Raw genomic sequence first — 25,046 nt, 5'->3', positions numbered from 1 at the left:
CACCATGGTAAGATTGCACGGCATTAGTCATTGACTTCATTTAGTCCGTCGGACCCAGGGCCACTTGAGAGCGGGCCGGAATCGACACGGCACGCCCACGGACTGAACGCGTCCCTGGCCTCGGTCCGAGGGCGCCCCAGCGACGTGGGTTCCCGGCGAGGCTGCAGCAGATGATGAGCTGCAGCGACTGCCGAGTCAGAGCTGGTCCGGGTTCTGGCGCAGGCCCGGCGCGCCGATGACGCCGGTGACAGTGACCGTGCGCCGCCTGCGCCGACAGGGACATCTGGTGTCGCCTCCCTCCCCCGTCCCCTGCACGCGATGACGCCGGTGACGGTGACCGTGTACCGCCTGCGCCGACAGGGACGTCTGGTTTCGCCCCCCGGCTCCCCGCACACGATGACGCCGCCATGGGCGAGCGCAGCACTGAGCAGCAGGCGCGCGTCAGCGTCACGTTCGTCAACGCGCCGTCGTCGTGGAAGAAGGCGCAGGCCAAGTTGCGGAAGGCCAGCAGTCACCTAGGGCTCATCCTGCTGCTGATGGTTTATACAGCCGGCGGCGCCAAGGTCAGGCTCACCACGGAGGTCAGGCCTGAAAGTCAGCAGCGGTCAGGTGCCCTAGCCAACAGAGGTCCAGTTCGCAGGCTCGCAGAGCCCGGGTCATAATGTCAACGGGCGTCAGGTTTCATGCGTATGGAAGTAGGGAGCGTTCTCAAAGGTGCCGCTGACGCTGCAGCGGGGTCACGTGAGCAAACATAGCCGTCACGCCGGCCACGCGGGCTCTCCTGCCAAAGTTCAATAATGGGGCTCTTGGGTGTGAGCAGATGCCAGTTATTACGGACGTGGGCTGAAAGTTGCACGTTTGCGGTCAGCATAGCCGGTAGAAGCACGTCGCGACCGTCGCGTATGAAGACCCGGGTTTGGGTTTTCATGCGTCATGGATGGCAGCGATATGTTTGAAGCTCATCACCAGGGAGTATGGGCAGCCGTCAAATGGTGGGCCACAGGAGAGCTGACGGGGGCGCATGGCTACACCTTTAGTGCCGATGGGGTTAGATATGTGTGACAGGACGAACCATCTTCGGTGTGACCCTACAGCCTCACCCACTTGACCTTACCGCGGGCACTCCCGCGTGCTGCCTCCTGACGCTCTGCTGCCCGCTGCGTGGTGCTAATGGACCTCGAAGCACGAACAAACTGATAATTCCTGAAGTCTGGAGCCACCTGTCGCCATAACAAAGGGTTGGATGTCACCGCGGTATGGTAATGCAATAGTTTTCGTCTATGTGTGGCGCCTGTAAATTAACACCCCAGATTTATTGCATACGCTTGGTCGGGTGCGAATGCAATATTTATTATATTTGGAAGTTGCCGAATGTACGGCATGGTGCATTGTTGCCTTTCCAGCACGATGGCATTTGTACATTTTCTGTCCAGTTCGCTCTCTTTTTCTGTGACGTGTGACGCCTGTCCGTTGTATGGCGGCAGGTGTTCCAGAACACTGAGCTGCTGTGTGAAGCCTGTCCGCTGTATGGCGGCAGGTGTTCCAGAACACTGAGCTGCTGTGTAAAGCCTGTCCGTTGTATGGCGGCAGGTGTTCCAGGACATTGAACTACCACGCGAGCGAGCGGACGTGGAGGAGGTGTACGGTCGGGTGATGGACAGCCGGCGCCAGCTGGTGGGCACCATCGTCAACAGTTCGGACGTGGCCCGCATCAGCGCCAACGTGAGGTCAGTGCCGGCGGCGGGTGAAAGCCGCCTTTACGGGGGTCGATCCCCGGCAGGACGTGCTCCGGTGACGCCGAGGGGCAGGACGTGCTCCGGTGACGCCGAGGGGGCAGGACGTGCTCCGGTGACGCGGAGGGGCAGGATGTGCTCCGGTGACGCCGAGGGTGCAGGACGTGCTTCGGTGACGCCGAGGGGGCAGGACATGCTCCGGTGATGCGGAGGGAGCAGGATGTGCTCCGGTGACGCCGAGGGGGCAGGACGTGCTCCGGTGATGCCGAGGGGGCAGGATATGCTCCGGTGACGCCGAGCGGGAGGCCCGATGTGGTCAGCGGTGACAGGCGAGGAGACGTAGCTTTAGCCTGGCTGAGTGATGGTGTTTGGAAAGCAATGAGATGTTAATAACATGGAAAGTATCTTAAACTCGAAACGTAGGAGACAGAGACATTTTTTGGAGAGATATGAACAATGCAAAATTGCGCACGTTTGAAAGATTTCTTTTAGAATTTCCTACGTACTATTACACACAAAAATGGCCCACCCCTCTCAGTATCTGTGACTTTAGCTGTTGCCCCACCGGATGGGGGTCCTCTGTCAGGCCGGCCCGGTGCAGAGCCGTGCCCGCCGGCCGCGGGAGTCCTCCGTCAGGCCGGCCCCGGTGCAGAGCCGCGCCCCGTCCGCCCACTGGCCGGGCGCGTGATGCGCGGTCCGCGTCGCTGGCTGTCATCCGCCGGCTGGTTTACGTCCTCGCGCTGGGTTCGTTCCGACCGGTTGGTTGGGCGTTACGGCCGCCGGGCGGCCCCCTGCGCCGGCTGGTCACGAGCGCACGGCACCTCGGCCGTGTGGTCCACAGTGAGGCCGCGGCGGCCGCGATGTGGACCACGGCCAGTGCTGGACTGGAGTCGGCCGGGACGACCGGCCGGACCCAGCGGCGCGGCGCCGGTGCCGCCGTACAGCTGGGATCACGCACAGGCCGACCCCATTCCCGGCTGATTTATGAACCGACAGCCTCGGATACAAGAGAGGCACGTCACATGAACTAAGTTATTACGTGGTGCCTATTGATTTGGCGGGGTTTGTCATTTATTTTGATTTCGGCATGCTTGAGTTGGTGGCTGGGCTCTCTAATGCACCAGTGGAAGCGTGGCCTTGGTTCGCTAATGTCACGCCTTTGAGGTTGATCGGTTAGTCTATGCCATTACCCGTGTCGCGATATTGTTTCTAGTAGCGTCCTCTGACGATGAATTTGTGTGGTGGGGTTGTCAGGGGAGGCGAAATATGACTTTGTTATCTCACCCATTTGACGATACCGAAGAATTTACGCCCCCTGGGAGCCGTTATTTCAAGATTGGCCCTCGTTAGTATGGCGTAAAACTGCTGCAGCCATCAGCAGCCTGAGGGCTCTTGCTGAGCCGCCCATGCTCGGAAGTCGACTCTGCCTTACTGGTTGCCATCCTTAAATAGTTTGGGTATTTCGAAAGTCGTTGTTTCTGTGACATTTTGCATTTATCCTTACGCTGCATGCTGAAGAACAGTCCCCACAGATAAACTTGGAAATTCCGTGGCAAAGTTCATACTTATCGTCATAAAATTTGTGACCATTGCCAATGGTATCATGCTCCAATGGCATTATTATGTTTGTAGTTAAGGATACTAGGAGGCTGCAAGCGTACACTGCATGAATCCCCAGAAGTTGGCGATCCCTAGCAGTTCAGTGTTATGGGACGGTAATACGACCCGGTCGTTCGTTCCTTTCGCAACAATATTTCTGACAAGTTTAAGTCTGAACATTAGCGCCTGTCAAGAATGCACTTTTCTGGTAGAACAAGCCACTCCGGCAAAAATTTGTGTCATTTTATACGAGAACGAGTATTTTGGAAAAGTAGGCGACTAAAAGGCGACAGACGTATAGTGCGACGCGAAGAAGTGCGCACAGCTCGGCGATTGACATGTCGCCTAGCAACGGTTTTTTACCCATTGTTTTCGAAGTCAACCATTGGAGCTTAATCAAATGAGTGTATAAGCACGCTTCTTCCTCCGAACACTTGGCAGCACCTGAGGTGGCCGCCGGGCTTGCCGGGACACGGTGTAGCACCCCGCTGGCTTCCACTGGCATGTCAAGCTGTTACACAAAGTGGGATAACCCTCACTCAACCCGTAAAGCACTTCGGCACGAATCATTCTCTGCGAAGGTTTGCTACAGACAGGATGGTACGCTGCTGGGTTACATGATTATTGCGATGGCGGGGAGGACCTCGCAGGTCTTGCAATTAAACTATGCAAGGTTTCACGGACGTTCAGCTCGTTTCCGTGCACTGGTGCACAGGCAGAATACTGGTTTCCACTTTTTAGTTTACAGTCGTCTGAACACGACATGGTGCGCATTATAATCTCAACCTAGTTGACCTATGTACCCCTCATGAAGTGTGGTGGTATGTCAGTGTCATATCATTCGTTCAATATCAGATATCTGCCCTCTCAAATGTATCCCGCGCCAAGAATTTCATGCGTCCTCACCCAAATTAGCTGTCCCTGTCATAACTGTGTAACACAGTGACTGTAACACGTTTCATTTGGTCCGTTCATTCATACGGGCTTCCTCCCGGAACTGTTCCCGGCTGTGCCGAAGCTGTTTGCGGCCCTCGCCATTCCATTCGCCATTTGCGGCCCTCGCTGTTCAGATAGTCTCAAACCCCCAATATGCAACTAAAGCAATGTATTATGCAGCAACTACTGTGCCTCACATTCCACGTTGATCATCAGCCAACGTTTTATTCATAATACAGTGTGAGGTGAGCTGTCTTGGATCGATGGTATCCACCCTCACATCAAGGCTTGTTTCACCTACTAGGAAACCTCATTCACACTAGGCGCAGACGTATGCCGCTATGGCTTCAGGTCTTTTGCCCCCAGCCTTCAGTTCCCTTTAGTCCCCAGCTGTGAGACCGTATTGGTTGAAGCCGCGCTGATGACAGCCGCCGTGATATTCGACAGGAATGAACATGCATCAATCCTTGCTTGACTTCCGTATGTTCTCTTGATCATCTAGATTATCCGTGCGATTAGCATGCGCCACTAGCATTTGAAGCATGGCGGACTAACACATTGATGCGCTTTTGTCAACAAGAAACGATGCGTTAGAATGGCTTCAGACTTAATCAACAGTTTGCTTAAAATTGGCGGATTCTGCCAATCTCTCTTCTTTTGAGCATTTTTCCTGAAACGTTCACACTTTTATAACAGTTTTTTGTTGTTGTTTTTTTTTTTTGTTTTAGAAGCATGTTTTCCAAATTGGCGGAAGAGCCCAAGCTTCTTTGTGCAGTTGGTTAACAGTTGTGTCTACTTCACCAAAAAGTGCGTTTCATTGTTTTTGCTTGCTATACGTCAGGGCCTGTCAGTGATGCGGCCGCCGGCGAGTGAGGGGTCCGCGCCGTGTCGCTGGAGATGATGTGATGACAGTCTCGGGTGGGCAGCCGCCTCCTCAGCGGACGCACCCCAGCCTGTGCGCCTCGGACACGCCCGCCGGCCCCCAGCTGACGGTCAGGGCGTGGCCGGCCGGGCTGCAGAGCCGGCGGCCGTGCGTCGCGTGCGTCCCGTCGCCGGTTACGGCCGCGCACCGCCGCCGGTCGCGCTGTGACGCCGCCACCGACCGCGCCCCGGCCCCGATCGCGTCCTTTGGTCGTCAGCCCGCGACGGCCGCGGCGGCGGCGACGGCCGGCTGCCCAGCCGGCCGTCGCCGCCGCACCACCTTTATTGGGCCCGGGCGGCGCACAAACTGGCAGGCAATCTTCGGTAGACGGCCGCCGGCTGCATGTTACGGCTCGTCTCAGGCCTATGACATAGGCAGGGGCGATTGTGTTCACGGTGTCGTTGCCATCGCGCGGGTGGTTCCAAAATCTTCATCTGGCATTGCCGGCCGCCGTTTTAGGGCTGCCGGCCCGTCGGCTGGCTCCACGGAGTGTGCCCGGCCCATCATTTCGTTGCGGCCGGCCAGTGCTCAGTGCTGCTCGCCGGCGTCTGGGTGTGGTCACCAGCGGCGGTCGGATCTGACCACCGGCCGCAGTCGGATCTGACCATCAGTGACAGTTGGATCTGACCGTCGGCCGCAGTTGGATTTGACCGCCTGCGGCAGTTGGATCTGACCACCAGCGGCAGTTGGATCTGGCAATCAGTGACAGTTGGATCTGACAACCAGTGATGGCCGGATCTGGCCACCATTGCCATTTGGATCTAACCGCCTGCCATAGTCAGATCTGACCACTGACTGCAGCCGGATCTGACCACCATCGGCAGTTGGATCTGATTATCAGTGGCAGTTGGATCTGACCACTGGCCGCAGTCGGATCTGACCACCGTCTGCGTGAGCTCCTCACGCCGCCACGGTAGCGGAGGCGGCACGTATGTACGTGCTATCACACGTGCATGCATACCTCGGCTCCAGCCCTCACCGCGACATAAGGCAGCATGGGTGCGGGCAGACAGATATCCCTGATGGGAGCTGAGGCTATCTGACCTGGTCCCGTCGCGTCCTCTGGGTAATCTACTGTGATTGTATGCACCTTCTATGCTGGCTGTAGACGCCGACGCTCTCATTTGGGATGGAATGTCGCATATCTTAGAAAAGCTCACGCCGGCGTCTTCTCGCCGATAGAAAACAGTGCGGAAACACATGAACACTGCTTTAACGCTTCAACCTCTGTGTTGTCATGGGCCGGCCAGAAAATAGAAAAAGAAGTGTGAACTGATTATGTTTAGTATGCTTGGCATCTTTGGCCCTAATGTTGTCACGTGCACCAGAATAGGTGCGGCCATGAGACTGTGTAGTTGATTGAAGGGACCCAGATTTTGGCGATCGCAGGATCTGAACACATCGTGTGTGTGTGTGTGTGTGTGTGTGTGTGTGTGTGTGTGTGTGTGTGTGTGTGTGTGTGTGTGTGTGTGTGTGTGTGCGTGTGTGTGTGTGTGTGTGTGACCCCTTCTCCGCGGTGCACCGGTGCCAGACTGGTGGGTCTTTGCGGGAACTGACCGACCGCGACCGCGCCCACAGCTCCCTATTGGAGAAGTACGAGGCGGTCCTGCTGGAGGCCGTCAGGTCTGGTGTCGATCTTACACCCGGTCAGACCAGCTACAAGTACAAGTGGAACTACATACATTCCCTGTTCTTCACGTCCACCGTGCTCACCACCATTGGTCAGTGGTGGGGGTCGGTCGTCATCTGTCAGTGGTGGAGGTCAGTTATCATCTGTCAGTGGTGGGGGTCAGTCGTCATCTGTCAGTGATGGGGGTCAGCAGTCATCGGTCAGTGGTGAAGGTCAGTTGTCATCTGTCAGTGGTGGGGGTCAGTCGTCATCTGTCAGTGGTGGGGGCCAGCCGTCATTTGCCAGTGGTGGGGGTCAGCTGTCATCGGTCAGTGGTGGAGGTCAGTCGTCATCGGTCAGTGGTGGGGGTCAGTCGTCATCTGTCAGTGGTGGGGGCCAGCCGTCATTTGTCAGTGGTGGGGGTCAGCGGTCATCGGTCAGTGGTGGGGGTCAGTCGTCATCGGTCAGTGGTGGGGGTCAGTCGTCATCTGTCAGTGGTGGGGGTCAGTCGCTATCTGTCAGTGGTGGGGTCAGTCGTCATCTCTCAGTGGTGTGGGTCAGTTGTCATCGGTCAGTGGAAGCGGTCAGTTGTCTTCGGCCAGTGGTGGGGGTCGGACGTCATCGGCCAGCAATCAAAATGTTACTTTAAATGCCATCACCGCACGCAACGCTTTAAGCGACTTCTTTAGAGGCCATCATAAGACCTTACGTCATGGATACGGGTGAAATTCCATTTCTCTGTCTATAAGTGACAATGTTAAATGCATATCGGTAACCTAGGACATAAGATGAGCAACTAGTTTTGTTTAAATTCACGTCTAAAAAGCTAATCTTGGCTGCAGATAGCACTAGCTCACATCAGGCATGCCTGCCACCACCAGAGTGATGCCTGGTAGCCAGCACGTGGAGGGTGTTCGGAAGTCCGGACGGACTAGCCGCAGGGCGCTGTGGTCAGCCTTCAGCGGCAATACTGGACACGCTGCTCCCAATGACCTAACGGCCTTCAGCGGCAATACTGGACACGCTGCTCCCAATGACCTAGCGGCCTTCAGCGGCAATACTGGACACGCTGCTCCCAAATGACCTAACGGCCTTCAGCGGCACTACTGGACACGCTGCTCGCAGTGACCTAACGGCCTTCAGCGGCAATACTGGACACGCTGCTCCCAGTGACCTAGCGGCCTTCAGAGGCAATACTGGAGACGCTGCTCTCAATGACCTAGCGGCCTTCAGCGGCAATACTGAACACCCTGCTCCCAAATGACCTAACGGCCTTCAGCGGCAATACTAAACACCCTGCTCCCAAATGACCTAACGGCCTTCAGCGGCACTACTGGACACGCTGCTCCCAAATGACCTAACGGCCTTCAGCGGCACTACTGGACACGCTGCTCGCAGTGACCTAACGGCCTTCAGCGGCAATACTGGACACGCTGCTCCCAGTGACCTAGCGGCCTTCAGAGGCAATACTGGAGACGCTGCTCTCAATGACCTAGCGGCCTTCAGCGGCAATACTGAACACCCTGCTCCCAAATGACCTAACGGCCTTCAGCGGCAATACTAAACACCCTGCTCCCAAATGACCTAACGGCCTTCAGCGGCACTACTGGACACGCTGCTCGCAGTGACCTAACGGCCTTCAGCGGCACTACTGGACACGCTGCTCCCAATGACCTAACGGCCTTCAGCGGCACTACTGGACACGCTGCTCCCAATGACCTAACGGCCTTCAGCGGCAATACTGGACACGCTGCTCCCAATGACCTAACGGCCTTCAGCGGCACTACTGGACACGCTGCTCCCAATGACCTAACGGCCTTCAGCGGCACTACTGGACACGCTGCTCCCAATGACCTAACGGCCTTCAGCGGCACTACTGGACACGCTGCTCCCAATGACCTAACGGCCTTCAGCGGCACTACTGGACACGCTGCTCGCAGTGACCTAGCGGCCTTCAGCGGCAATACTGGACACGCTGCTCCCAATGACCTAACGGCCTTCAGCGGCACTACTGGACACGCTGCTCCCAATGACCTAACGGCCTTCAGCGGCAATACTGGACACGCTGCTCCCAATGACCTAACGGCCTTCAGCGGCACTACTGGACACGCTGCTCGCAGTGACCTAACGGCGTATTGGTTAAAATATGACGCCACGAAAGGAGCTTGGCCAACTGCTAACGTACGTTTATACATTGGAAGAGTTTCTCAACCTTGCTCTTTAACTAAGAAATCCGGTCTGTAAGTTGAGTTTGATCGCACCAAAACACTGCAAGAAGAAAGGCTGTACATGAAATGAGATATTGAGAAGAAGATAGATCTAGTTCCATGTGCTGTCTGCCAGGTGTGGCTTATCAACTAGAGCATATCCAGAGTGTAGGAATCAAGCCAGCAGGGGTGTAACAGATCCAGACACCATATTTTTAAGCAACGCCATAATGGTGATACCAATCTTTTAAAAATGGAGGGGCTCGGGCGCCTCTGGGCTATCCCGTTCCCAGGTTTGTGTAAGCCGACATGTAATGATGGTCAGTGTTGTGCACTTGAGTGATAAGACATCTTCAAATATGCACGGTTCCCGAGGGTCAGTTGTTTTGCGCTGTGCGAATGCCAACACTGCGTATGTCGTAGTTTGCACCTTTCTGCATAACTTATATCTTACTTTTATATTTTCATCATATCATTTAACTGAAAGTCAACTATAATTTCCTGACTGTTTTGCTACATGCTATATAGCTAGTGTCCGCTGTAGGCACGGACTGTGAGCGGGCAGCAGTCGTGCGCTGGTTTAGGCGGCAGCGAATTAGAGCGCGCGCAGATGGGCGTGCCAGCTATTTGGTTCAATTCATTAGCGGCCGTGTTTAATTGGTCCATGGAACGCCCGGCTGGCCCAGCGTGCAATGGCAGACAGCTGACTGGTCGGGCTACTACTTTGAAGGGCGCAATCCTATTTGTGCCATTCTCTCCCCTGTAGCCATATTAAGGGATCGGCGCTGAGTTACGATCACGGCTCACACCACGTCGACGACGCGCGATGCGGGAAGACGAACCACCTGGGAACGCCACCGCCGGACCTGACTGGTTTTATAACGCCATTTTTTCCGTCTGTTTAGCCGAAACTTAGGTTCCACCTTGAGTCTAGTCCTCCCGCCAAATGAACAAGACTGTTAGTACGGAGGCCGGCAGCACCTTTGTCACCGAGACAAATGTGACCGCTGAACGCGTGTTCGCTGAGCCGCTACCCGCTGCTCCGTCTCGTCTTGGCTTGCTCCTCGTCCCTATTTGTCGCCGCTGGCGAGAAAAAAAAACCGCCGGCTCGCCGCTGTTCTGGATGCTAAACTGTGACAGCCTGTCACCGTGTTGCTGGCCGGGGCCGGGCCGGGCGCTCGTGACCGTCACTGGCGACGGTAGCGCCAGCCTCTGGGGACCAGCGCGGCGGCGGGCGCTCGTGGGCCGCCAGGCACGTTACCACAATTTGTATCAAGGGGAGTGGGCAGATGCCAGTTTTCCGAACTTCTGTGAATTCGGAACAAATGCCTGCGAAATTGCTCTGCATCTATCGTCAATCTCTTAGATTAGAGGGGACATGACCCTACAGGACCCCTTACAACGATCCTATGCGCCGCTCGCATTTGACCGAGAGAAAGGCCTGCCTGGCCCCTGCGGCAGGCGCTGGCCGCCAGTGCCCCGGATCAGCGGCAGAGGGTCGTGCGCCGCCCGCACGTGACCGGCAGAGGCGCGGCTCGCCGCCCCGCCCCAGCCGGCAGCCGTGCCTCAGGACCTTCGGCCTGGCCCCCGGGTCGAGTGTCGCAGCTGTTGGTGCCGTTTTCGTTCGGTTTCGCGCGGCTGATTGGCGGAGCGCGAGCCGCGGTCAGATGGGAGAGTTTGTGTTAGCTGGCAGCACGCGCTGGGCGACGCTCGGTGACGCCGGCCGCGCCTGTTATAAGACGGCCAGCCCGCCTCGGGACTGCTACATTTGTTTCCGTAGATCGGCCGGTTATTGCACTGTGTATGCCGCTGCCTGCCAATGTATGCCGCGGCCTGCCAATGTATGCCACGGCTTGCCAATGTATGCCACGGCTTGCCAATGTCACGGGTCATTGGTTATGAGGACGCCTTTATGGAGAATGGCGATGGCAATTCGCATCTATAAACAGATTAAGACAGACAGTCAACCTAGGTAAAAGATAGCGTTGTCGGTCTCTTCTTGGATTCGTAAAAAGGTTGGGAATGCGCCTTTTTTGGTCGGCACTGCTATGTTGAGCTGCTTAGTACACTGACTCCCGAGGACCACGGACACCTTAAGTGCCATTTGTAACGCCTTGACTGCTTCTCAGGTCCGGCCCTGTCCCGGGCATTGACTGCTTCTCAGGTCCAGCCCTGTCCCGGGCATTGACTGCTTCTCAGGTCCAGCCCTGTCCCGGGCATTGACTGCTTCTCAGGTCCAGCCCTGTCCCGGGCATTGACCGCTTCTCAGGTCCAGCCCTGTCCCGGGCATTGACTGCTTCTCAGGTCCAGCCCTGTAGCCTCAGCGGTGGTAACAACACCCCTGCTTACGTCTGATGCCTGCGGTTAGAGCATCATCCTCCACATGCACCTTACAGTGCGTGCTGAGTAACGGCCGGGACAGTAAACGTTTCCCGACACCGAAAAGCATAGATTAAGGGCTTTGTGTTCCCGATCATGCGTCTGCACCACTGCAAAAGTAAGCATAACTGATCTATAATAAACGGATATTCCACACTGCACCGAAACTGCATGCCAGCAGCTTTGACCTCACCGAAAACCTCCTGTTTCTCGTTCCAGTAGCCTGGTCACAAAACTGTTGGCTGTTAATTGCTCAGCACATGTTCTTGGCTTAGAATATGCTAATTCCGGCGTGGAGGGGCCGCACCATACCCGCTTTTAGTGCTAGCCGTTTGGTGCTCAGTGACTCGGGCGGCTGGGTCACTGGTCCCGCCTTCGGACACTGCGGCACAGTCCATCCTTGGCCGGCGGGGCCGGGCGGTAGCCGGCCGGCGCCGGCCGGTGACACGGCAGTTGGCAAGTGACACGGCAGTTGGCCGGCGCCGGTCGGTGATACGGCAGGTGCGCCGCTTCCGCCCGTGCCGATAAACACCGGCCGGCCGGGGCATAAACACACACTGTCTGGTTGGGACGCCAACTGGCCGCCGGCCGACCACGACTCGTGTTACACAGCGGCGGCTCCAGCACGACAGCTGCAGCGTCCGAACGGGCCTGCACTTACAAATGGGCTTCTTAGAAGCGATCGCAATGCATGTATGCATGTCAAACATACAGAGAACAAATTCTTACAACACAGTTTCTTGTATGCCTTGCGCTATTGTGGCGTGCCATAAAATAAATGCGCCTCGCGCAACATTCGTTTGAGATATAATGAACACCCGTGAGATGCTTAAGACAAAACAAAACACAACACAAAACAAAACACTTTTGGAAAAACACGTTCGGGCTGAGATCCAGGTAGGTATGCATCCTATGTCTCTTTTAGAGCTCAAAGTCATCTACAGAGCACAGGACCATCCAGACAGGAAAATAAGTGAATCTGTTCCCATAAAAAGTCGGCGACCGAACCTTACCGTGCAGGGCTCATCATGGCCGATTGCGCGAAAGTGATACGTGCCTTGATGTGCGATGTGTGCCAGCATAATATCGTTCGCATGTGTAAGTGATGCCCAACGCGTGATGCGCGACGCCTGTTTAATCGAAATCGTTTACTTGTGTTAACGCGCTCGGGTGGGGATCAAATTAACCCTCCCCGCGGGTTTTCCCAGGATAGTTTCCGAACCGCGCGGGGCAGCCTCGTCAAATTTTGCCTAACTGTAGACAATTTAATAATACATCGCTTGATTTTCAAAAAATTGGGTGTACCTTGCAAGGTCGCTGACCTATAGAAGGTCAAAGTCAGGCCATGGTTTCAGCGAAGGCAATTTCTAGGGAATCGTTCAATTCAATCAAACAACAGAGTGTTAGACGAAGCCATACATCTCTAAGATACTTTCTTAGGCACAACAACAATTGAATAGCATTGACCTAGGGTCAGGTATGAAGGTCATACCAAGGTCAAAAACAACCTGCTTTATTGCTCTCATGCTTGCTGTATGGCCTGGTTTTTGGTACGCATTTGGAATAAATTGACAGCGGGAACCACATAATACACCTTACATGGACTTCTTATAGGTCAAAATAGGTCACTGACCTAGAATGACCCATGTCAGCATTTTTTAGGAACATACTGCCTAGCGTAATCTTTGTCGCTTATCCAAATGCAAAACTCAAAGCAGTCTCACATAATTTTGGTCGCCATGTTTTTAAAAGGTCAAACAAGGTCACTAACCTTAGCTGAGCATGCGATATTTTGCTTACAACAGTTGCCTAGGCTCCATGGGCCCTTCGGAGCCCATTTAGAATTCGACCTTGTTTGACCTTTTCTGACCCAAAGGTCATGACCTAGGAATCTCGAACTTTAACCTAAATGAGTTCACATACAGGTCACCACACCCTGTAAATTTGGGGTCTCTAGCTCTCTTAGTTCTGAGATCTCAGGGAAGGGTGAAATTGACCCCCTCCACCTGAGCAAAGGGTATCCAACCGGCCACCCGGGCGCATGTTAATGATGCGTGATGTGTGACGCCTGTTTGCTTCAACTCGCTGGCACATTTGAATGCAGCGTGAGGCGTGATGCCTGTTCACTTGAATTCGTTTGCATGTACACGTATTTTCGCGCATTATAGTTCTTAGTTAGATACGCGCCGTATCGTAGCAATGGCTCGTAACTGCTCCTCGTTCATTCCCCTGAATGCTGGTGACCCAGTAAAAACTGCGGCTCGCTGTTAAAAAAAAAACTAAAAAATTGAGTAGGACCATTGGCAGGCAATTTCGAATTCCCTTCTGCTATTCGTTTCGATAAAGTGATTTTGCTGAAATATCGACGCACCTATATTTCCATTCTCCTGATTTTTTCTCTGAGGAATACGGCCATGACTACTGTCTTATCATCCGAACCTTTGTTTTAGCTTCTAAGTATCGTTGGATAATTCGTAGGTGATATTTTGAGGTCATCAAACATATTGCAATTATGATAGCAAATAATTTCCTTTTGGCTCAATGCTTCATATATATATATATATATATATATATATATATATATATATATATATATATATATATATATATGTATGTATATGTATGTAAATACATGTGCGTGTGGGGGGGTGTATGGGTGGGTGTGGGTGTGTGTGGGTGTGGGTGTGAATAGAATTGTAACACGGAGTTTCCTGGAGCCATCATAGGTGGCTACAGATTTGGACAAGCATTCAAAAAATGGATGCTGATGGGTTATGTACAAATCCTATATGGTGTGCAGAAATCATATGAGATGTGTGCTGGTGTAATACTCAATTTATTTGATGTGATATGATCACCACAGCCGTCCAGGGCCAGACGACTCGGACGCAGACGCTCCAGACTTTTGACTTAACTGGGAGCGATCCGTTGTCAGTTTACTTAGAGCCACGATTGACGAGACATCGATAACTATGTAGGTGATAATTATTGATAAAACATCGAAGGCATAACAATAATCTGAGTCCGTGTTTTCCCAAAATGTCTCATACTCTTTTGACCAAATTACTCGGTTAAATCCTGAGCTGATAAAATCATACGCACTCTACATTCTGGTATCGGTTCCGGGCAGATCTGTGGAGTGGTTTCCGAACTTGACTTTGGCTGCAATGCCCCAAAGTAGTTTATGCGGTTCTTAAGGCAAAGATGTTGATCTTATGTCTCCAGCTTCAGAGCGCTAATGAAACTGCATTATGGCTTTCGGTTGGTGTTGGTTTGAAGAAAATGTGTGGAGCGGTTCCGTAGTTTGGACTTTGCTGCATAGATGACGGCGAAGTAGTGTGATCCCGATATGGCTTGTTCGTTAGCATGCAGTCATTTTCAATTTTTGGAAGAGATGCGCCTTTGTTGAAGCCGAGATCGGGGCTATGAATCTCGTTCTGACAGGCATTAGACCCAAATGCGTCGCCGTCCGCCGTTCATTTAGAGGCTTTCGGAAAGGAACTGGGCCTGCGGGGCCCGGGCACGCTTGCGCTTACTGTGCTCATATATATATATATATATATATATATATATATATATATATATATATATATATATATATATAAGTAACAGTAAGGCGTACCTGTTGATAACACTGCATGTGAGTTTAAGCCATAATTCTTCCTAATGTACTTCCTAGCGAATAGCTCCAAATAGACTGTGAGTACTCACCCATTCGGCTCTAAAGCCTGCCCGAGCAACATCGATGATCCTTGTCGGATGTCTGTCACGATGGAAAGAGAGTTGGCCAAATGTCTAGAGTAGACGGAGTCTGATTATTTCACGCCCTATCATGATTGAAAGATCAAGTCACTGCGTGCCCCGTCGACTACTGCCGTCGAGTTTCAGTTGAATGTGAGCGGTCGCCACAAGCCGAGCAGCGGCATCGCTCTGGAGAGGCCAGCACGCCGACCACAGTAATGGCCAGGCTGCTTTATGGAATCTTCAAGATATCGCTGACATAAATATATTTATTTAAGCTGTTGAAATTTATCGGGCCTTCCAAAATACTCGATTGAAGTTCTCAGCCCAAGTTCCGCTCACACGGTCGCAGCAGATGCTGCCGCTCTGACTGTTCCAATCTGCAGCGCAAAACTCCAGCAGAGGCCGAGCGGAGCGGTGGTGGCTCGCACGGCCCCTAATGGGACGCGGCGCTCGGCGGTCAGGTGGGGCGGCCCCTGTCGGTGGTCAGTTGGGACGCCCCCCTTGGTGGTCAGGTGGGGCGGCCCCTCTCGGTGGTCAGGTGGGGCGGCCCGCCTCGGTGGTCAGGTGGGACGGCCCCCCTTTAACAGGAAGCGGCCAGCTACAATCATCCGCTCGTGGGCTCCACATGGCATGCGTGACGATCCGACATGTGCCCCCTTGCCTCAACTTAGGCCTTTATTCTCGATTTACTGTCCGCTTCCGTGTGGGCTTGTCGCGTGCCAGCGCCAACATCCTTGTGATCCATTATCATTCATGTGCGCCTTTGGCGGGTCAATGATTAAAACTTCTGATCCACGGAATGGCTGGGGAACGGATTTCATGCGCCATGATTACGGAGCGTCGTGACCCATCCGGGTTTTTTAGTTCTCCGTAATTGGAGACGGTGGTCCACGTCCCAGCACAAGGCAGCACTGATGCTGGGTGAAATCGATGGCTTGTGTCTGATTATGTGACGTCACGCTAACATATATGTATGCTGAGCTGGCCCGATGAGGCGCGACCTGTCGGGTCCACACCGATGTCGCACGGGTCTAACGTCGCCTTCAGACTCAGTGATTGGGTGCTGATAACCACGCTTTTTTGGCCAGCCAGGGTTCTACTTCCTAAGCAATAGTCATAATTTAATTACAGTGTAGCCCCGTTGGAAGAATTTTGCTTTGACCCCGATTCTTGCAAGAAGCTACTTATTGTCCAGTCAAATAAAAACAAAGCAACAATGCAGCCTGATCTCAGCATGCAGCCAGTCACAAGCTGTGCCATGTTGGTGCTCCCAGCGCAGCCCAGCCAAAACATGTCAGTCATGTACAAGCCACGTCTGCCGGACGGTAGCCACGGCTGCCGTTGCTGCTCTGTGTTGTGCCGTGCCCATCGATGCCCTGGCGGCTGAGAGCCGTCCGTGTGTGGGCATGCCGCCGTGGCAGGAGCTCTAGACTCAGACACGCCATCGTGCCCTAAGCCAAACATCACTCCTCCTGTCGACTCCTTTTGACCCCGGTTTCAGCAAGGTGATTGTGTCAGCTTTACTGGCATAAGCTGGGATTGTGGAGGTTGAAACAAAGGTCGTTGGATTTTATCACCATGTGACATATGTCGGTCCAATAGCACGCCATTGTCGTTCAAAATCGCCGCTAAGAATGTCCCACGTGTGTTACGTTATGCCGCGCCGCGCCCTGTCCCTGGGAGTGCCTGAGCAAGACCTGTCACGTGCGCCTCGCTTCCAGGCTACGGCAACATGGCGCCGCGTACGGTGGCCGGTCGGCTGTTCTGCATGCTGTTCGCCATGATCGGGATCCCGCTGACGGTGACGGTGATCGCCGACCTGGGCGCGTTGTTCGCCACCTCCGTGTCGAGGCTGTACGAGAGGCTGAAGCAGCGCTGGTGCAGCGGCGACGGCGGCGCCTCCTCCCAGCGGCAGATGTCGGAGCGGCAGGAGCGCGCCCTCACAGTGCTGGTCTCCGTCGCCTTCCTCGTTCTGTATATCGCCATTGGCGGCGGCGTCTTCCTGCTTTGGGAGGAATGGACCTTCCTCGAGTCGTTCTACTTCTGCTTCATCACCATGACCACCATCGGCTTCGGCGACTTCGTTCCCGGTGGGCAGCCTGAGGGGTGTGGTAAAAAAGACTCGCGCCTTTTGGAATATGCAGCTCAAGGCATAATTACGGGACTTATCGGTAATAACAAATACATCGCAGTTCTGGATCTAGTTGCATTCAAACAGTCATTTAGAATATTAACTTTGCGAAGCGTTCACTGCAGTTCCTTATGTTGTCTGCATCAAACACTTCCTTAAACCATCGTTCAGTGCAGGATCTAGATCCATGTTATAAAATGTCGTAATTTGCTGAAATCATTTTTAACAGAGTGATAATGAATTGTGTAGCTAGTTGCCTCTAAACCAAGTGCCAACACATGAAGCTTTTTACATATATGTTCACGGTTTATGCATAGCAAGACACCGTAATGCGACTAATGCTAGTCGATGTCGTTGCAGTGTGGTCGTTGCCCGGCCGGCGGCGCTCTTGTGGCCGTCGCCCGGCCGGTGGCGCCCTCGAGTCTGCCGGCCGGGGCGCGCCGCCGTTCCGTCGATAACCCCCCCCCCCCCCCCTCCTCCCCGCTCTGAAAAAGGGCTCGCTCTGACGGGCTTCCGGCACTGGGTCAACGAACCACACCCTAAAATCGGCACATCGCCTGTGTCTTCGGCCACATTACTTGAATCGCATGATGCCACAGCCTGACCTGCTTGACATGACTTCATCTGACCCGATCCTAGTGTGCCAGGAGTGGCATGACCTGACCTGATTCCGAATGTCATGACTGGCCTTTAACGGATTTGATCGTGACATCTCAGGTGTGACCTCACCTGAACTGGTTTCCGTATATTATATGTGACCCGACCTGGTCCCATCTCCACATGTGGCAGTAACTTAACACGCGTCTAGGCGACCGGCTAGACACCGTCGCTCGGGTGGGGGTCAATTTGAACCCCTGAGATCTCGGAAACTAAGAGAGCTAGATACATCAAACTTACAGGGTATGTTAACCTGTACATGAACTCACTTAGGTCAAACTGTGGGATTCATAGGTCATGAACTTTTGATCAAATAGGGTCAAATAAGGTAAACTTCCAGGTTGGTCTCCAAAGTGCCCCCAGAACCCAGATAACTGTTTCAAACCAAAAGGCCACAAGCTCAGTTAAGGTCAGTGACCTTTTTTAACCTTTTGAAGGTCATGGTGACCGAAATCACACAACACTGCACTAGTTTTGCATTTGAATAAGCGACAAAGATTACGTTAAGCAGTATGTTTCTAAAAAAAATGTTGACCTGGGTCATTTCAGATCAATGACCTATTCTGACCTCTAAGAAGCCCATGGAAGATATATGATGCGGTTCCTGCTATTAATAAACTCGAAATGAGCGCCAGAAACTATACCATACAGCAAGCCCTAGAGTAATAAAACAGGCTAGTTTTGGCCTTGGACTGACTTTTACACCTGAACTTAGGTCAACGTAATTTGCTCATCCAATATTTGTGTTGCCCTAAGAAAGGACCTCAGAGATATATGGCTTCGTCCAACACTCCGTTGTTGCATCAGATTGAACGATTCCCTAGAAATTGACCTCGCAGAAACCATGACCTGACTTTGACCTGCTATAGGTTCGCGACCGTATTAGGTACATATAAATCTGTCATGCCAAGCAATCCGCTATTCAATTTTCTACATCTATGCAAAACATGGCGCGGCTGCGCAACGCCGTTCGAAAGCCATTCTGGAAAACCCTTCGGGGGGGGGGGGGGGACAATTTGACCCCATCCGAGCGCGTGTTAACCTGACCCTTGCGGCCGGCAGCCAACGCCGAGTACATGCTGGTGTGCACGGTGTACATACTGGTGGGGCTGGCGCTCACCACCACCATCATCGAGATCGTGCGTCGTCAGTACGCCCAGTCCTGGCAGCAGATGAAGATGCTGACCGCCCGGCTCCAGGTGAACCCCGGCCTCCACCCTGGGGCGGCCCGGGCTCGGCTGCTTCTCTGGCGACGCCTCAGACCCCCTACCTCTACTTCTTTATCTTTTCCCTTGGATGTTACGTGGTGCACGTTGCTGTGTGTCTCTTCATGGAGCGCTGGCCACTACGGCAGTCATGTTAGCTCCCAGAGGTCACGGGGGCAGGCCGCGGTCGCACCCGGGCTACCCACGGGGAAGCTGGGCACGCTTACAAGGGAGGTGTTTCGCCACCGTTCCAGATCTTCCAAACAGAGGTCCTGTTGGCCATTGCGCTGTGTGGCACTGTTCTGCCGATTTCTTCCTGTCGCTTTCACGGTTTCCCCTCGGCGACGTTTGAATCCCGCTTTCGTTTGCATGCTCTATGCATATATCAGGCCAGAGGAATTTTCAATAAAGGTTTCGCGATGGCACTTCTCGTGTTCACATAACCCTTTGGCTCGCGCCGTTTTAAACACGCGGGCTTATCAAAGTGGTGACAGGAATTCGAAGCGTGTGCGGCACACGACATTAAATAGGCATTCTTACGACTCTTCGGAGGTTGTGAGCGATGTGATGTCCGTGGCAGAAGAAGTAATAGCCGTTTGTCGCGCGAGAGACACGCGCGGCTCGCCTGTCGTCGACGAGGCCGCGAGCTAAAAACGGCCAGCCCCAGCGCCGCAGCACGGTACAGCCGGCAGCGCGGCCTTGCGACAACATAGGGCTCTGCTGCGTGGGGATTGATCGGCACGCCCCACAGTGGCCGGCTCTAAAGGCACCGAAGCATTCACGGTCCCGCCACTTGGTGTCGGTATTATAAAGCCAGACGAGTCCCGGCCGATTATTCGGTGTGCCTTGCCATGATCAAGTTGAGGTGCCGTTCGCTGTGTTTCGGACCCAGTCTGGAACCAGGAGCCAGATGTGTCTGTACTCTGTGCCCCGATAGCTGGGTGACAGTTTGCTGGTCTATGTTTGCTTCTTCCTTATTGCACGCAATGGCTGCTTGCATTTTATTCCAGGAAACCAAGGCTTACTTTTGGTCGTACCTTCTACTTTCTAGCAGTGCTATGGTGGTTGCGTGTAATGGCGCAGGATTCACTGTAGTCCACTCGTCGCCATCCGAAGCAACACAGATCACTCTGCCTTCTTTGCCGAACGCCGTCGATAGTCTTGCACCATGGCATGGGACACAGCGTGGCGACCCGGCCTTCGCTCATGTATTTGTCTGGCAACTCCAAACTCTTAATAGATTTTGCGGCTACGGACATGTTTGGACACGTTTGAGTGAGGCCATCGGACGATGCCGAGGAAGGTATACGGATAGCTCAGCTGCGACACGGCAGACATAACAAGGCCTCACGTGCCATGGCTGTCACACGTGAGCAAGCGGCTGCTCAGTTACCGCCAACCACGCCGCTCGGGTCGTGAGCCGTTTGGACCCCGGGGAACGAGGAGGCTCGCCGCTGGTCCCCAATGCGTAATTGACACCCGGCCAAAAATAAGTGGAGAAAGAGCAACAGCTGGTAGCGAGTGGGCGGCGTCCGACACCTGTCCCCATGGATATTCGGCCAGCCCTGGGCAATCAGGGCGGGCACGCACCCCAGCTGGATAATGCAGCTTGATCCGCGCGACGTGCGGGCGCGCCACGGCCGCGGGTCGCCGCTGCAATTAGTCCACCTGGCCCCGGCACGCTTTGTGTCCCAATAATTTATTGATCCTGCTCCATTAAGCAAGTAAAAAATAGCACAATAGGGATATACCGGGGAAGGAACTGCGTAATTGACCACTTAACTGACCGACTGGCCAGGTTTATCCGTCTTTAACACGGGCCTGCCCCCCCCCCCCCCCCCTAAAGGTCCAGGCGGGCACATGGCCCCGACCTCACCAGCCATTTCAAACACGTGGCGTGTGTAACCCCACCACGGCGAATTTGCATCAATGGAGCATACTTAGATGCACAAGGAAATACGTGTTCAAGCATTTAAACTTGCAGGCTCATGAGCGCATGGCAGTTTAACAGGATAGCTCATGACTTGAAGTGTTCGGTATCTGGTAGCATGTTTTGGCGTTTAGACACCTTGTGTCAGCTCCAGTTATGTGTCGAAAGTACGTTGGATCTGGGCTTAAATCATGACGTTGCTGTGTGATTCTCTGTATCTAAGTAAAGTACCCAGTCCAGAGGCAGACTTTTGAGCACTGGGTCAGCCTGAGGCCGAGCAATGGCAGCTCGAATCTTGTTCTGAGTCCGAGGATTGAATCAAATGAAGTCAGAGCCTGGCCTTCACACCTTTCAGCTCTGGGTCTAAAAGTCTTGTTAATATTGTGTTATATGTGTTACTTTGCATACAAGCCGTACCTGTTGGAGAGCTGTTTCCATCGCGGCACCGGACCGCGGCCGGGCTGGCGAGGAGTGGTGAGCAGCATTCACCATTTGCCCCCCACTTGGATTAGGGCTGCAGAACGAAAATGCCGGGGGGTTCCTTGGATATAAGACATTTGGCGGTGTGCGATTTCACTCGCAGAACGAAAATGCCGGGGGGTTCCTTGGATATAAGACATTTGGCGGTGTGCGATTTCACTCGCAGAACGAAAATGCCGGGGGGTTCCTTGGATATAAGACATTTGGCGGTGTGCGATTTCACACGTCTGATCACCTTATTGCGAGGGAGCATGAGTTAGGGAGTTGCAACTTTCTGGAGTAGAGAAAGATACTATTCTTTACCGTCAAGTCGCTCTTGGTTTCATGTGGACGCGCATATACTACATGGGACTTTTCTTGGTTTCGGTCGCGTTTAGCACAGGACATAAGCGTCTTCTCTGTGTCAACGCCTTTTGCCTCACTGCCATTCGCCGGGAGGGGGCCACCGTCCAGAGGTGCCTCCACACTGTCCAGAGGTGGCTCCACACCGTCCAGAGGTCACTGCGCACGTGTCGGCTGGCTTCCGGCAGCGAGCGGCCGGGCCGGGAACGGCCGCGCACCACGGCGTCACTGCCCGTCGAGCCCTGGCTCACCACAGTGTCACTGCCCGCCGAGCACCTGGCTCACCACGGCATCATTGCCCGCCGAGCCCTGGCTCACCAGTGTCACTACCCGCCGAGCACCTGACTCACCATAGTGTCACTACCCGCCGAGAACCTGACTCACCATAGTGTCACTGCCCGCCGAGCACCTGGCTCACCACAGTTTCACTGCCCGCCGAGCACCTGACTCACCATAGTGTCACTGCCCGCTGAGCACCTGGCTCACCACGGCGTCACTGCCCGCCGAGCCCTGGCTCACCATAGTGTCACTACCCGCCGAGAACCTGACTCACCATAGTGTCACTACCCGCCGAGCACCTGACTCACCATAGTGTCACTGCCCGCCGAGCACCTGACTCACCATAGTGTCACTGCCCGCCGAGCACCTGACTCACCATAGTGTCACTGCCCGCCGAGCACCTGACTCACCATAGTGTCACTGCCCGCTGAGCACCTGGCTCACCACGGCGTCACCGCCCGCCGAGCCATGGCTCACCACAGTGTCACTGCCCGCCGAGTCCCTGGCTCACCGCGGTGTCACTGCCCGCCGAGTCCCTGGCTCACCATGGCGTCACTGCCCGTCGAGCCCTGGCTCACCACAGTGTAACTGCCCGCCGAGCCCCTGGCTCACCAAAGCATTACTGCCCGCCGAGCACCTGGCTTGCAGACGCCATGGGTGTTTCAGTGCGTGGAGGTACACAGAAGGAGACCAGAGTGGAAGAGTGGCCATCGACATGGGAACAATGGGATGCCCGGGGCTTGGAGAACATTTGTTTCAAACGGGCACTTAGCAGGCGAAATAGGCGCACCATTCTCATCTCGCTCCAGATTTAGTGTCCAAATGACGTTAGGCCGTTCCAGCGCCAAACCAGTCCACCACATCATTCAATGACTTCAATGTGATGGCGTTCGAAGGCATTAAAAATGATTTCTTCAGACCTTACAATGGCTTCAATGAACCCATTCACAAATGCCTGATTGCCTTTGATTGCCATTCGAGGTGGATCCCTTACCGAAAGCTGCCATTCATTTTAGTGCTTATCAGAACAAATATACAAACTTTGGCAAAATTGTTCTGCCTGCGCTGAGAAACGAAGCATGGCAGCAGATATAACGAGGCTGGCATGAATGAAGACAATTTGTTTTAAAATATGGGTAGTGAATACATGACAAAGCATTAAAAACTCAACGGAGCTGTCACGCGGAGCAGTCGCGACATAAATGTTGCTTAACCGCGCAGGCTGAAGTTTGATCAAGGTTTATGGATTGAATGCAACTGTAGACATGTAAAAGTGTAAATCATAGTAGTAGCGGCATTGTAAACTGGGTGAACGGTAACTCTACACTTGTTTGCTTTGTTTGATGTGACCGGAGGTTATACCGAGATGACTGCGACGGGGTTGCTTCAGACGCAGGCCCGGCTGGAAAAGTTGTGATTCCGCCATATCAGTATAGTAGCTTCGGTTAATCGGGACGTTCTCGCCGATAGGTTTGAGCGAGCCCAGCAACGTCGCGACACGGCCAATCCTGTTCCAGACTGGGTGTTTTGGCCAGTTGCCATCTGACCGACACAGATGAACCACATAGCGCGGGTCGAGACACGAGCTCACGATGCGGTCCCACATTGGCCAGAATGTCTCACGCACTACACCCTGAGCAAAAGTGGTGGCTGGTAATTGGCCGTCACCCGACGTCAGAGCCCATCTTCGTTTGGTACCACTTGCTATCTGCCGTGACGTCTTAGCTCCCACCTTCTGAGGACGTTGTGCGACAACAGTGTGAATAGCTCGCTATTTGGCCGCCAAGGTGCGTCCAACTCGTCTGACGAAACGTGTGGCGCCGTCAGAGTCTGTCCGGACCACTGACGGAACACCTGAAAAAGCTGGGCGAGCACGGCCACGGCGTCACCATGGACGTCGACCTGCTGCGCGAGATCAAGGAGCTGCGCAAGACGATGGCGAACGCCAAGATGAAAAACGGCTTCGCCTGGGACGACGCCGAGCTGGATGCGCTTGCCCCGCAACCGCCCGTGCTCCAGATCGTCATCTACGAGAGCAACGTGTAACGGGGGCGCCGCGGGCGGACCGTCGAGCGTCACTCCCCCCCCCCCCCCCCCCCGGCCGTAGCTAGGCTACGTGTGGTACTGGGCTCGACCAAGGCCTAGTGCTCAGGGTCAGCTCGTTGTCAATCAAAGCCTGGCTGGTGGTCTCAACTGTGCCTGTCGTTCTCTTGCATACATTTGCCTGGCAACGAAAACACGTCTAGCTGATGGCCCGGACTTGACCTGATAGTATGGCTTCACTGTAGCTGATGGCCCGGACTTGACCTGATAGTATGGCTTCACTGTAGCTGATGGCCCGGACTTGACCAAATGACATCGCTCCACTGTTGGAACATTGTCGCAAAAACGGAGGCAAACGCCGGGACCGAGTCGCTCACGCCGCTTGAGTATGAACAGTGTGGCATTGCGTGGGCGTCCTAGACTCTCGCGTTCTGTTGAGTCAGTGCGTGTGATATGCCTGGCTTGGCGTTCCGCTTGCTTCGCGTAGAGCTGAGTTACGAGCGAGATCGGACGGCGCTGATCAAATCGGCCGGCTGGTCTGGAACGCTGGCCGTCCGAGGCCATCACGTCACTGCACCGCCGCGGCGCGGGGGCGTGATGCAGCGCAGCCGTGCACCGCCGCACCGCGCGTGCTGTCATCCGCCCGTCCCCGGCCACCTCTGCCGGGGCCAGGGCGGAAGCGCCCCCGGGGTAGAGAGAGAGAGGGAGAGAGAGAGAGAGACGCTAACGGTAGGAGTGCTTTCACGGACGTTACACCATGTCGCGGTTTATCCGAATACACCTCACGCCACATCGGCACCTTGTCTTACTCATGCTAATGGTGATCGGGCTTGACGTTCTACCGACCGCC

General features: G+C 54.2%; 1 protein-coding gene across 1 annotated transcript; it reads left to right on the top strand.

Annotated features, from left to right (window-relative positions):
• Positions 1–360: 360 nt before the first annotated feature.
• Positions 361–24,246, top strand: LOC119112689 (TWiK family of potassium channels protein 7; the record flags this gene model as incomplete). Its single annotated transcript, XM_037236943.1, is given in 6 exon segments — positions 361–563; positions 1,591–1,727; positions 6,769–6,911; positions 16,851–17,219; positions 18,980–19,116; positions 23,981–24,246. Coding segments are annotated over 6 exon segments (1,161 nt in total). The 3' UTR covers positions 24,200–24,246.
• Positions 24,247–25,046: the final 800 nt, after the last annotated feature.

Source organism: Pollicipes pollicipes, unplaced genomic scaffold (genome assembly GCF_011947565.3).
Source record: "Pollicipes pollicipes isolate AB1234 unplaced genomic scaffold, Ppol_2.1 Scaffold_7261;HRSCAF=8764_pilon_pilon_pilon, whole genome shotgun sequence".
NCBI classification, from domain to species: Eukaryota; Metazoa; Arthropoda; class Thecostraca; order Pollicipedomorpha; family Pollicipedidae; genus Pollicipes; species Pollicipes pollicipes.
Note: the sequence above shows the minus strand (reverse complement) of the source record. Positions and strands in the feature narration are given on the sequence as shown.